General features: G+C 40.8%; 1 protein-coding gene across 1 annotated transcript; it reads left to right on the forward strand.

Moving 5' to 3' along the window:
* Nucleotides 1-525: 525 nt before the first annotated feature.
* On the forward strand, nt 526-14727 carry LOC134440527 (organic cation/carnitine transporter 2-like). The gene is made up of 10 exons (XM_063190632.1): nt 526-885; nt 1483-1586; nt 6280-6434; nt 6556-6727; nt 9011-9152; nt 9294-9400; nt 12649-12863; nt 13209-13391; nt 13690-13825; nt 13939-14727. The coding sequence occupies exons 1-10, from the start codon at nt 526-528 to the stop codon at nt 14054-14056; spliced, it is 1692 nt and encodes a 563-aa protein (XP_063046702.1). The 3' UTR covers nt 14057-14727.
* Nucleotides 14728-14886: the final 159 nt, after the last annotated feature.

Consider the following 14886-nt stretch of genomic DNA (forward strand, 5'->3'; position numbering starts at 1 on the left):
AGATAGGTTGATGACGCAAGGACAGAAACTGAGCAAACAAGATATATAAGCAAGGACAAGGATCAGAATTGGGTCAAATAAAATGCAGAGCATCAAAAAATGTATACTCACTTAAAATAATTTTAAAGTAGATGCTTATTATTAAAATTCTGAAAAGAACTGAAACTAATAGAATTTACAGAAATCATGTTATTGGTTTGCCACCATCTCTAAAACTCACGCCCATCCTGGTCAAGGGGCTACTTCTCCTTGTTATGTTATGTAATGCCTGAATCGCCAGTGTCCCTACCAGAGCCGTAAAGTATTTTATTTGCACGACTCTTTGTAGCAATCCATACTTTTTTTTTTACAATGTCCAGAGGGCAGAGGGCTGGATATGCTGCTGACATTGCTGAACCCAAGTGCACTCCTCCCTCCTGTTCAACCAGTCCTGCTCTGGCAACGCTTTAGTGGGTGATGGCATTCTACATGTATACACATGCTGGCTGTTCATACCCATTGGAATACTTTCGGTAGCATCGCATCATGGCTGATTATGAGGAAGCCATTGCATTTTTAGGGGTCTGTGGTCCTTTTCAAAGACTGATTTTCATTCTGTTGAGCCTTAGTGTTATTCCCAATGGATACATGTCCATTTCAATGGTCTTCCTGGGAGACACTCCTCCTCATCACTGCAGAGTCCCATCCCTGAACAGCAGCTATGGAGGACTGGGATACAATCTGTCCATCCCAACTGAGGAGCTGAAAGGGGAGACCATCCTGAGTCGCTGCATACGCTACACTGAACAGGAAAACTCTGGCTCTGGCTACAGCAATGACACAGAGGACTGTGTGGATGGCTGGGTGTTCAGCAAGGAGAGATATGTGTCCACTATTGTCACTGAGGTGAGTATAGACAACCTTAAATTCACTGTTGGTTGTTTTTGTTACACTGACAGGAGCTAGACAGGAATCACAAGACATTCCAACAGAAGAAAGGTCACTGAAAATACGTATACAAGGCACTCTTCAAAACAAGCTAAAATAGCTCTTAAGAAATCATATGTAATCACATTTGATTAAATTGAAAAAGACAACATGTTTCTGTCATAGTATGGCCTTCATCATAAGCTAGGCCCTGTTATTTTAAAAACCTGTTTCAGGTCAATGAACTGCCTTGGGCAGAGATAGGGAGATATGGGAGATAAAGAGATATGGTTAATATATGTGTAATGATGTGTGTAATACCTGTGTGTAATGTCTTCTGTATTGATGTATGTATGTATATGTATGTATGTATGCTATTTGATACCTTAATTTCCCCCTGGGATCAATAAATTATACTCTACTCTACTACTACTCTACTAAGATAGAGAAGGTCTATGTACACAAGTGATTTCACTAAACGTGGAACCTACCTGTACTGATTTGTGCAATAATTGATGTTGCAACAGTGGTTAATCCTGAACTTGTTTGTGCATTTAACACATTTTTTGTCCACAGTGGAATCTGGTATGTCACGATGACTGGAGGGCTCCCTTCACCCTGACTCTCTTCTTTATCGGTGTCCTCATTGGATCATTGTGTTCTGGAATTTTGTCAGACAGGTATGTGGCTCTTTACAGGCCATCAGTCATATGCTTCGCACACAAAGTACTTTAATCATATGCACAAATGTTCTAAATCTTTTAGTGCACACACCAACAGGGGGTGGGGGCAAATGGGTATGTTGTCCCGGGCCCAGGGAGATAGGGGGCATTGTATGTATTGGCAAGGGGGCCCTTTCAGATGAGTTTGTCCCGGGCCCAGAAAAGGCTGTCAGAGGCCCTGCACACACACACACACACACACACACACACACACACACACACACACACACACACACACACACACACACACACACACACACACACACACACACACACACTTCACCATAAAGTGTCCAGGAAATTGAAGTGAGAGTCTGGTGTTGTTAACTAGGCAAGATAACACTAGGGACTGTAGGAAAACCCTCTTCTTACTGGTGACGGGAGTTTGTCAATAACAGAAGCTATTTAAGCGGGCTTGCAGAGCAAGTTGTGCAGGGCAGTAAAAATAGAAAATGGATCTCCTTCGAGATCGAGACACCGTTCAAACACTAAAACGACCGGCTCGGCTTGGAGATCATCTCTTCTGATATAGCATGTCCGTGTCTCTTGTCGTTTTTCCATTTTTGGCGATTTTGTGCAAATTTGGGTCCCCTTAGAAAACAATGGTAGAACCTTCAGGAGAGAGTGTTCCGTCACACTATAGATCAGAGTGTAGGAGGCTTTTCCGGTCATAAAACACTTTCACCTAGAAGTTTAGTTGACGCGTCGTTAGCAAGCTCTATGAGATGACTCCAAACTGTGAAAGTATCAAGTCCCAACTCCCATTACTTTTTAAATGGCAGGTGTGTAAAAACTGCTGTGCTGGCCCAATGGCTTTTCCCATTGACTCTTGAAGTGCCTTTCTGAAGACATCTTCCACAAGAGGTCCATTTGTGACTGAACCGTTTAAATTATAAACTTCATTCAAAGACTGTTAGAAAGATCACACGTATGACTTCAATCTGTGAGCAGGACATGTGCCAATTCTTTTTAGTTTTTTAACAACAGCAATCTAAAAACTAGAAACTGTTTTTGATTCTGCCCTCTGGCTTAGAGCACCATACTAACTGCCATACAGTCAATCAGCAGGTGCTGCCAATAAAAGGTTCCATCTCAACTGTCACTTTCTCTCAACATTCTATTCTTAACGAGCACCTGCAACTACCATTCTAGAAGTCTATTGATCAGCTCTTCAATGAAGTGTGATATTGTCTTGCTGGAATGTTTATGACAGCCATGGCTCAATGGTAAAGGTGCTGGATTAGAGATATGGAGGTTGTGAGTTTGAATCCCACTCGGACCCATGTTGATTTTCAAAATTATATCATATGCAGTGTTCCTTAGCCAATTTAAAGTATCAATGGCAAAGGTGCTGGATTAGATATATGGAGGTTGTGAGTTAGAATCCAATTCGGACCCATGTTGATTTTCAAAATTATATCAGTGTTCCTTAGCCAACTTAAAATACCATGTATGTCATTTAGTATCAATGACAAAGGTGTGGGATTAGAGATATGGAGGTTGTGAGTTCGAATCCCACTCGGACCCATGTTGATTTCCAAAATTATAGCATATGCAGTGTTCCTTAGCCAACTTAAAGTATCAATGGCAAAGGTGCTGGATTAGATATATGGAGGTTGTGAGTTCGAATCCAATTCGGACCCATGTTGATTTTCAAAATTATATCAGTGTTCCTTAGCCATCTTAAAATACCATGTATGTCATTTAGTAAATCCCCAAAACGCGGAGCTACAACACTTTCAAGATGGCTTAATCCAAGATTATGAGGCGCCGCCTAGCCAATATGTCAGGAATTGCATACACATCACCGCTAAAAGCTTGCACGTACCTTACTTTTCCTCGCACATCACCGCTAAAAGCTTGCACGTACCTTACTTTTCCTCGCACATCACCGCTAAAAGCTTGCACGTACATTACTTGTCCTCGCACATGCACCCGAAAGGTTTGCACGTACACTGTTATTTGCTTGCACTCGAACAGGAAAACGTTGTGCATACGCCACATTTTCATGCACGCAGTAACAAAAATCTCACACACAAACTACTTTGACCTCGCACACACACCACTTTTGCCTCTCACACATACACACATTACACTCATACGCACAATACTTTTTTTGCACATGCACGCCAAACGCTCACACATAATTAGACTTTACTTCGCACATATCCCACTTTTCTATGCACATACACCCTTAAAGCTCGCACACATACCAGTGTTACTACGCACATGCTTGACTTTTCCCTCACGCACATACCACTTTTTTCTTACACATCACTACCATTCAAAATCGAGATTTCAGATGGTGTTTATGACAGGGAAATGGTATGTGTGCGACGACGTTAGTGTTGTGTGTCTCTGAGAAAGTGGTGTGTGTGTGTGTGTATGTAAGTTGTAGTGTGTCACACAAAAAGTGTTGTGTGTGCGAGCTAACATGTAAATTAAGGGCCGAGCTCCGCCCAGGTGCCAGCTCATTATGCAAATGCAGACCGAGTAAAGAAAACATTGAATATTCTGACCATTCTGAACGTTACCCTTCTATTATGTAAAAAAAAAATATATATATAAATAATAAAATGAATGGTGATACAGTTTCAGAAATAAAAATATTAGCGTCCACTCAAGACAGGAAGTGAAAAAACAACAACCGGAAAACCAGCCCAACCCACTTTCTTTGCCTGAACGTGGGTTGCTCGCACATTTAACGGACTGACGAACGGACTTCGAAATGGCTGCGCATACCAGGGACAGGGACGCCATGTTAAATCAGGCTATAGGGCTTTTAAACACAATTATAGATTCTCCTGGAAATTCAGGCGTTAACATCCAGGCAGGTGTTAACAATTTAGCTCGTTCTAATAATTCGACACCAACACCATCAGCAGACTCGGTCCAAGATGAGGTCAATGCACTCTTCAGAAGATCCACTGGGGCCACCACCTCTGCCACACCTGCACTTTCTGGCACCTGGGCGGAGCTCGGCCCTTAATTTACATGTTAGCTCGCACACACAACACTTTTTGTGTGACACACTACAACTTACATACACACACACACACACCACTTTCTCAGAGACACACAACACTAACTTCGTCGCACACATACCATTTCCCTGTCATAAACACCATCTGAAATCTCGATTTTGAATGGTAGTGATGTGTAAGAAAAAAGTGGTATGTGCGTGAGGGAAAAGTCAAGCATGTGCGTAGTAACACTGGTATGTGTGCGAGCTTTAAGGGTGTATGTGCATAGAAAAGTGGGATATGTGCGAAGTAAAGTCTAATTATGTGTGAGCGTTTGGCGTGCATGTGCAAATAAAAGTATTGTGCGTATGAGTGTAATGTGTGTATGTGTGAGAGGCAAAAGTGGTGTGTGTGCGAGGTCAAAGTAGTTTGTGTGTGAGATTTTTGTTACTGCGTGCATGAAAATGTGGCGTATGCACAACGTTTTCCTGTTCGTGTGCAAGCAAATAACAGTGTACGTGCAAACCTTTCGGGTGCATGTGCGAGGAAAAGTAATGTACGTGCAAGCTTTTAGCGGTGATGTGTATGCAATTTCTGACATACGTGCAAGCGTTTAGCGGTGATGTGTTTGCAATTCCTGACATATTGGCTAGGCGGTGCCTCATACAAGATGGCTGAATTGTTTGGCCCATAACTTCTGACTGGGTGGATGGATTTTTCCAACATTTCTGTTAGCTTTGTTTTCTCAATAGTAGTTTGTTTTTAATTTAGGGGTAGAGATATCAAAAATAAAACTGCTCATCTCTGCCCCAAAAGGCAAACCCGCTTCCAGCATTTTCTGTGAGAATGCAATCTAGTTCTGTCTTATCTTTCACAATGTGGGTAATCTTTAACTGATGTCAAGTTAGCCTAATGTTGCACACGTGGCATGCTATCAATATGATATCAGTTATATAAAAGTAACAAGCAGCACTCAAGCTACTGTTTTGTAAAGCAGTAAATTATGGAATAAGACTAATATAAATGGATGTGAATCGATTTCCGCTTGTGATGTAAATCCCAATTGAGGCGAATCGCACCTGTCGATGATATCATGCCCAGCAAAACGGGACCATAGCTTTTGAGTTCGTTGGGTCTCTAAGGTAGCAACTTTACGCAAGAACAACTGGTTGGAAGTGGAAAACATTTATTCTGTAAAGATGAGTAGCAAAATAGGGCTTCTTCTGGGGCTTGTAATTACAGTTCCTGGTCTGCCTACGGTATGTTCAAATTTCTTAATACCAGGGGCCTAATGTGTTAAGACTTTCATAGATTTCACACTGAATCTTTGCTTAAGTGAAAAACGGGAAAAAATACCTCTGCACCTAAAATTTCAAATGCATCAGTCCATGCATAGCAGGTTTTCATGCTGATTCATGTGGCATGTAGTACATGTATTAGTATTAGTATCAGTATTAGTACATCTGAAAAGTTAAATTAAAAGTCACTTACAGAGCTTTTTTTGTGCGTAAGCAAGTTTTGTACATGAGGTCTCAGAAGAACAGAAGTTCGACTGCTTTAACGACAAAATATCAATCACATCACCACATTCGTCTTTTTTTATATTCTCCGTCAGTAGTATCTAGCTACACTGTAAACGGAAATGTACGTCTTGCAATTTAATAATTCCCTCAGTCCTCTCTTCCCAGGTATGGCAGGAAGATCACATTCTTCTCCACGAAGGCCCTGCAGACTCTCCTCGGCTTACTCCTGGCTTTCTCTAACAGCTGGGAAATGTTCTGTGTAGTTTACTGTCTCTCGGGAGTAATGGACATCTCCTGTTACTGTACTTGCTTTGTACTTGGTACGTCTGCATTGCTGCATTACATTTTTCCGAAAAGCTTTTTTTAACGTATGGAAATTGAGAAGGCGATAATGTGAAATTGCTTGAATTCTTTCCCATTTGCATTTTCTCCGGCTGTTAGGCTCAGAGCTCCTGATTAAATCTACACGTGAGAGTTTTGGGATTCTTGGAGTCGGTCTGTGCTACGCTACTGGCTATGCTGTCCTCCCACTCTTTGCATACTTCATTCGGGACTGGAGGACACTACAGATTGGACTGTCTCTGGTCGGGTTTCTGTATATTCCACTCTGGTGGTAGGTACGCGTACACACACACACACACACACACACACACACACACACACACACACACACACACACACACACACACACACACACACACACACACACACACACACACACCTCTGATGTCATTTGTAGGTTTTTTGTTTCCAAAACGAATTAGACATTTTTGGCATATTGCACACACAATACCTGTCTGACAAAATTCCAGAACACAACGATCCAACAAGCACTCCAGCAAAGACAATAGTCAGGGTGAAAGGAGACTTCCAGGCATCGTCACACACCAGACTCCACTGTGGACAATAACATATGGATTAGTTGTGGAGAACCCTATAATCTCTGTAAATTGCTTTGGCTAAAAGCGTCAGCTAAGTGTAATGTAATGTAATGTAACAAAGATAGTGATGGTGCGCGTATCCAAAATGCAGGTACAGGACAAAAGGGTCAAACAACTATATAAATAAGTCTGATGAAGAGCGAATAGCACAAATACGTCCACTAGGAATTAAAAAAAGCAAACGGATGGAAAACTGACCGTATAGCAGCCAGTATAAAGATTTTTTAAAATTTTGTTTGGCAATATTAGACTTAATGTACACACACACACACACACACACACACACACACACACACACACACACACACACACACACACACACACACACACACACACACACACACACACACACACACACTCACACAGATACCATAGACGCGCATTGACAATAATTGAATGAAATCTGAATAATACTGTACATGTGTATTTTTCGTGGTCTATTTATGTGTAATAGCCTGCTTGTATACATTCTTTGGAATAATAGACAAAATCCATTCCAACGTATTGCAGTCAAATACCTCAATGTTATTTATCCAAAAGAATTAAACAGCTTCACTTCTTTTTCTGATGCAGCTTTCCTCATCTGAGTCTGGTGGTTTCTGGTTGATTTTATGGAAAACTACAGATTTACATCTCTGGTGAACGGAGGTGAATCTGGATCAGCAGAGCACACCCCTAGTCATTCACAAACAAGTCGCATTTGAAAGTGTGAATCGGAGTGAAAGTTGTTGTGATCACATGTTTCCAGCGTGTGGAAATGTAGTGATGGTGTAGAGTAGGTAAGCTTTCTAGGACGCTCTTTCTGGGATGTTCTTTCTGGGACGTTCTTTCTAGGATGTTCTAGGATAGTGTTTTTAAACGGGGGCGTTGGGGAGCCCTAGGGGGCGTTGAGAAGGATACAGTTGAGAGGGGGTGGTGCTTAGTTGTCATTGGGGGCATTAGTCCATTTATTTTTTTTAATAGCAAGGGGGTGTTGGCTGGCTTATGATGATGTCAAGGCAGCGTTGGGAGGCTTTGGATGAGGTCCAGGGGGCGTTTGTTCAAAAAAGATTCTAGGATGATCTCAAGGCAGGATGGTAGACTGCTGGTGTCCAGTCCAAAATTTGCTCCTCCTTATCATTAACATTGTGCCCCATTTTATTAAGATGTGCATATGGACAGTAAGCTAGTCCAGAGTAATGTCCTGTATGTAGTCTCTCTCCTGTGATGTGCCATGCAGTTGCAAAGTGGTTGTTTTGTCACCCCAATATAATGTTACTATGTGCATTCTTCAATGCAATGTCTCAACTACATTCGTGAGGTTTTCTCCTGGAGTTTTGTCCTTGGGATGGGCAAACCTCTGAGTGTATTGCCAGGATTAAGTATACTGGTTGGATGCGGTGCATTCTGGAGATCTTTCTTAGTTCTAGAATAATTGTTCTCAAACTGTGGGCCTTTGGAAGTATAAGTGGGCCTTGAAATTAATGTCTAAAAATCAAAATAATATTTGTGTGCGTCACTGTTGATTATTTATTTGAGTTGTATTGTTTATTGGGTCAGAGGTGGGTCCTGATTGGTTGTGACCATGTCAAGTGGGCCTAAGTTGGAACAGGTTGGCAACCGCTGCTATAGACAGACCAGACATCACCATGGCACCACAATGTGCTGCCTCTTCCCGTTGCATTATGTTTGGGTCTTTGTGGTTGTTGGTTCTCTTGTGTCTTGTCTGTGTTGCTGAATGCCCAACTCTGGTAACCACAAGCTTTTGTGGCTATTTGATGTCTTCACATTCCCTTTCTTTTCCATTTGCTCTTGTATGGATGATTTCTGCTCTGTGCTGTCGTGACTCCCAGTTTGTGGTCCAGTAAGTGATGAGGGTTGAAGAGCAGCTACTCTGTGGGTTTCAGGTAAATGTTTTAGAATGCTACTTTACTTTACTGTGTGCTGAAGTCTGCTTTTCTTCCTGCTCCCCTCAGGTTCATCCCAGAGTCCCCCCGCTGGCTCATCACTCAGGGCCGGTTGCAGGAGGCAGAGGCCATCATTCGAGCTGCTGCCAAGAGGAACGGCATCACGCCACCAGAGGACATCTTCCAGCAGGAGCTCAGTATTGACACTAAGGTCATTCACTGGCACGCTATGCTGCACATAAAGTACACTAAATGTATAAATAAGGATTTGCATGTTTTTAGGTATTAGTTTGGATTGTTATAGCTCAGGTAAACTTTAGGTATTTATATTGCTATTTGGGGTTTTTTTCAGGAAATTGAAATTGAATGTGAATTTGATGGTCAGAACAAGTACACTTGGCTGGATCTCCTAAAAACTACAAATATGAGGAACATCACTGTTATAAACATCATAATGTGGTAAGTTGATAAGTTACTAGTATAACTAAGAACCTTGTTTTTGGGATATCCTCCTGAGACCCGGCAATTCACTTTTGTCCACAGTAGTGGACAATACTTTGCTACATGTATCTCAAACAAACGTTATGCAACCTATTTCAATCTGGTATTACTGTAAACTAGACATTTAGGGCTTTACAGTGATTTTTGTGGGGGTGGGGCCTGTAAAACACCTGTAATCTGCTTCCAAAATGGCCGCCATTACACTAGCCAGATTTAATGGCCACAGGTGAAGGAAGTGATCATATTTGGGAGAAAAAAATATGATTCCATGTGTCCAAATGAATTTGTTTCATAAATGTAACACCCTAAACAAAATGCTAGTCAAGTTTCAGGATTATATTTTAATAACAACCCTTTCAAATCACACCTTCTTTTTCAATGTCCACTGTAGTGGACGTCGGGACTTACGACTTCTCATTTTTAACCAATTTCTACACTTTGGGAAACATGGGGCTGAGTGAGGTAAAAATGATTTTTCTCAGAATTTTTTTCCAAAAACTCAAACAAAGAGCTCTCAGGAGATGAGGGGAACCAGGGCCAGGGCCAGGCAGTAGAATAGGAAGGTGAAAGGTCAGGCAAACATGTATCTGCCATTGAGTATCATGCACAGGAACACAACTGGCCTATGCCTACGACCCCTACTGCCAGAGATATATCCCTGAAACCCTTAAAATATCAGTTTAGCTAGTACAGGTATTGCCATGTTGACCATTTGATACCTCCAAAATGTATCCATGTTCCTATTATGCTGCTCTAACACTCAAGATATGGTCTAAATCTGTCCACCTGTTCTACGTTTAGCCTACCATACAAACAACAAGTCGGACATCTTGAAAGTCAGCCATCTTGAAAGTGTTGGCCTTTGGAATTAAATAATTTCCATTACCTATTATAGAATATTACCAAATAAGATTTTTTTTTTTTTCCAAATCTGTCCACCCATCCAATAATTAGCTAACATGTTAATGCGAAATATCTAGATGCAGAGGATGCAGCAGACGTGGGACACAGGGTGGATACAGTGTCAACAGTCAAGGGAAAACCATAATTAATATTCCTGGCATTTTATTTTATGGCAATAATCATGGTACTGACCATGAAATATGGATGAGAAGCAATACCATCAAGATCTCCCATATTTATAATGCTTACTTGGTCTCTCCTCATGCGATCCAAGTCAAGGGATGAATTCAAAGGATACTCAGTAGACACCAAAACACACAAGCACACATCTACAATACATTATTATTAATTTCATATGCTATTTTCTTGAGTTATAAACCATAAAATCTTCCTTTGTCAGCTTTAAAGCTCCTATGGAGCAGCTGTGGCCTAATTGGTCCACTGTAGCCTAGTGGTTAAAGAGTTGGTCTTGGGATTGGAAGCAGGGACGTGTTGATTGGCCTAATGTAGGCCTACCTGTAGTAAAAATGAAGAATGTGATCTCCTACACCCTTATCCATGGATCAAGCTTATTGAGAAATACCTCACATTGTTCTATGAAGTTCATCCAATACTTTGTCAATAAATATGTGGGTCAGCAGCTGATAAGTGTAATGTAATGTAAATTTCAAATCCGGAAAGTAATATTTATTGAGGTTGTTCCATGACTCATTTGAAAGGATCCTTTTAAATCAAATTCACATTATGTGTTTTAATGATTTTAGCACTTTTAAAACTATTTTACTGTCTTAAATATAAACCTATAGTCCAATTGAAAGGGGCAGTTCATAGCAAAGAAAGGCAGTAATTAATGCATTAATTAACACAAATCTAGACGAACATAGTCCCGACGTCCACTACAGTGGACATGTCATAAAATAAATAGTAAATATTTTTTTGGGAAAAAAATGTTTTAGTCATGTTTTATTCCACCATAATAATCAAATTATGTAAAAAAAAATCAAAATCCCAAATATTTTTTTCCCCCGGTTCTCAGGAGGATAAGAGTCTTCCTACAAATCTTGTAATTTAACTAGTGGTGCAGGGCCCCAGCCAGGGCTGTACCGACCATCCGGCATAGCAAGCATTTCCCGGTGGGCCCCGCACCCTTGAGGGCTCCTATTTTCAGATTAAAAAAAATAATAATAATTAAATTCGGGGAGTTGGTGAATCAGTTCTGCTAATTATGAGGGTGCCCTTTAAGGCAGAAGTGCCCGGGTCCTTTCTCCCCCAGGACAGCCCTGGCCCCAGCTTCTGTGTTATTCACTGTGTAATTGCAGTGGATTACCCTGGCTATTGTAAAGCTCAAACATTAAAGCTCATCTCATCTTAATCAGAATGGCAATGTGTAAGGATACCTATTTGTTGTGTCTGTTCGGATGGATTGAATCTGTGTTCTATTGAAAATGCCTTGCAACACACTGGGCCCTTCTCAAAACCCAGGACAGTGTCCTTCCAAGTGTATCAGCCTAATTAGTCACACCCAGTGATTGGATACTCTTTATTAGTCACACCCAGTGATTGGATATTCTGTAGAGTTCACCAAAGAGTATCCAATCACTGGACGTGACTAATTAGGCTGATACACTTGGAGGGATACTGTCCTAGGTTTTCAGAAAGGCCCAATGTGTGTGTAACTGCCCATGTGTGAGGGAGTTTGTAAGTTTCCTCAGTAAAGTTGAAATGTGTGCTTACACCTGTGTTTGTGTATCTTTTTATATGCAACAATATTACTAAACACTCTGTCAGGTTCGAGTCCAGTCTGGCTCTCCATTTGTCTATGCAATAAATTCCCCGAAGAAAAAAACACACAAAAACAGAATACAAACTTAACAAAATAATGCCTTCTCCAGAAGAGACTGAGTAAAAGCTGAAGCTGACCACTCAAGTCAGCCTTTTCAAATTTTACACTTCTATATTCAGTGACAGCCAATTAAATATCTGATCAAAGAAAAATTGGGGCAAGTGATTGTCTGGTTTTTGATAAAGGTTCAATAACTTGTAGAGAGTTACTTGTGCACAATCCCTGGTGCTGAACAAAAAAGTAACTTTTTGGTGGAAAAAAAGGTGAGGAAGACCGAGAGGTCGAAACGTCATCATGCTTGCCAGTGAATAATAAAAAGAAAAAAATAACTTGAAGAAGAAAAAAGTCCAAAGGCATGTGCGAACCTTTTTCTACAAAAAGGTTCAATAACTGCCATAACATTATGTTTCTTCTTTTGAATCTGTAATCACTGACACCAACTTATTGTGCATTTTTCCAGGATAAGCATTACCTTGACGTACTATGGCCTGTCCTTTAATACCTCCAATCTGGATGGGGATCCTTATCTCAACTGCCTCATTTCGGCTGCCACAGAGTTCCTTTCCGCTGCTGTGGTGTGGACCACCATGCACTTCGCTCCTCGGAGGTTCACTCTGCCCTTCACTCTTCTCTTGGGTGGAACTTTCATGCTGCTCATCCAGTTTGTACCTGAAGGTGTGCTGAAGAGTATTTTATGAGTGCAGGACTTGAAAAAGACTTGAAAAAACTTCTATACAGGCAGTGAGCTAATTTATGAGTGGTTGCATTAGCTCGTTGTACCACAGCAACCCCAGAAAACATGTACATTAACATAAAAAAATGTGTACATTCCCTCTCAAGGTGCAGGAGAAAAGCCGATTCAAGTTCTTCTGAGTGATGGTGTAGTCCACATGTTTGAAATCCTGTCTTAACATCTGCTGTGGAATACATGTTCAGAAAAGCCTTTCAAGTATGCAGACTCCTAATGCATTACCCCATGAATCATCCTTGCCCCCATCCCCATTTCTTCTTGTACACCAGATCTCAGTGGCCTGACTATCACCCTGGCAATGACTGGCAGGCTGGTTGTGACCGGAGCCTTTTCGTTTGTTTACGTCTATTCCACGGAACTCTTCCCCACCGTTGTGCGAAATATGGGACTGGGCGTCACCTCCATGGCTGCCAGAATCGGCAGCACTGTTTCTCCATACATAGCGTATATTGGTAAGTGGGTCAAAGACGGGTTTTTTTTGGGGGGGGTTGGGGGGTGGCTCGGTGGGCAACGGCATCTAATGGCCAATTATTTAGTAATTGGTAGCTGATATGCTGTAACAAATATGCTTCTTAGATTGTACACTAAAAACAAAAACAAAAAATCCATGTTGTATCTATGAAGTATAAGTCAAGATCTAAGATACTCTGTATTATTATATTCGTTCACCTGAGTTAAATAATGTTCATGTTTACAAATACGCTGTACACATTCTACATGCATATCGACATAATGCATTTTTGCTTCCAGGTACATATAATAAGGCACTGCCTTATGTTTTAATGGGTGGTATTTCTGTATTCTCTGGTGGTTTGAGCCTGCTGTTACCAGAGACAAAAGGTGAAAGACTCCCAGAACTCATTAGCCAAGTCAAACCTCTCCAATGGTAGGTACTAGCAATAAATACATAAAACTATGCAATTGCATTTATTTCATTTTCATAGAATATAATGTGTAGCAACATCATTTAACAAAACATTGTTTCTGCTGTTTTTCCAGGTGTTGCCAAGATAAGAAGTCCAAAGATGCAAACTGTCTGGGTGGAGACATGGATTTGTCAGAAGAAAAAAGCATGGCAGATACACAAGAAAAAGGAATGATCGCCACAAGATTTTGACATTTTTGTGTCAAGGAGACGTTTCAACCGTTTGTGCATGCATTACTCTTTCTGGGAGTTTGATCGCGATAATATTCATGTTATTTAATATTTAAAGTTACTTTATTTTTTATTACATGACATAACAGTTTGAATGCTCTCATACAGAGCAATACATAATAGAGGACCAATGAAGCTACACAAATGCCAAGCAAAACTGAGTAAGATAGATCTAGTGTTATTAGGATTGGATGTGTTCTCCGTAAGGAATGGTCTTCACGCGAAGGGTTGATACCCTCACTCTCCGGATGAATGTTACCCTGCCTTGCCTTACATATCCGTCCGGGAAGGCTGCATTGGAGGATTGGAGGCTGCATTTTAGAAGCCAGCACCTTATCAAGAAGAGCAACATCCTTGCCACCAAAAAAACCCTCATAACCGTTCTCTTTTCATCTTTTAAAGAATTAAAATGTGGTAGATTCATCAACTGTTGTAATCGATATGTGTTGCCAAAAGAGACAGCTGCTTCTCTCTATACATCACACAAATGAAAATGTGTACAAATGTGTGGAGCTCATTGTAACACCATGTGGAACTTCACGGAATTACATTCAATTGTTGATTCAGGTGAGGGTTGACTCATAGAAACTGGTAGGTGTTTTCCACCATTGTGGAGCTTATTTTCTAGATTTCTTGACCTGTGTTTTTTTTTTTCGTTTACTGTCTAAATGTACAAGAAACACATTTTCCTTAATAAAATAGGTTGACAATGTGTACGTGCGCACAATACTTGTACCTTTAACAAGTACACTCTTGCAATTCTTGTTTTTGTTCATTCTTCATGCAATTAT

This window comes from Engraulis encrasicolus, chromosome 23 (assembly GCF_034702125.1).
Source record: "Engraulis encrasicolus isolate BLACKSEA-1 chromosome 23, IST_EnEncr_1.0, whole genome shotgun sequence".
NCBI lineage: Eukaryota > Metazoa > Chordata > Actinopteri > Clupeiformes > Engraulidae > Engraulis > Engraulis encrasicolus.

Coding starts and splice junctions, on each gene's coding strand:
- LOC134440527 (XM_063190632.1), top strand. CDS start 526: ATGGCTGATTATGAGGAAGCCATTGCATTTTTAGGGGTCTGTGGTCCT. Junction 6,435..6,555: donor CTGTACTTGCTTTGTACTTG/GTACGTCTGCAT, acceptor TCCGGCTGTTAG/GCTCAGAGCTCCTGATTAAA. Junction 6,728..9,010: donor CTGTATATTCCACTCTGGTG/GTAGGTACGCGT, acceptor TGCTCCCCTCAG/GTTCATCCCAGAGTCCCCCC.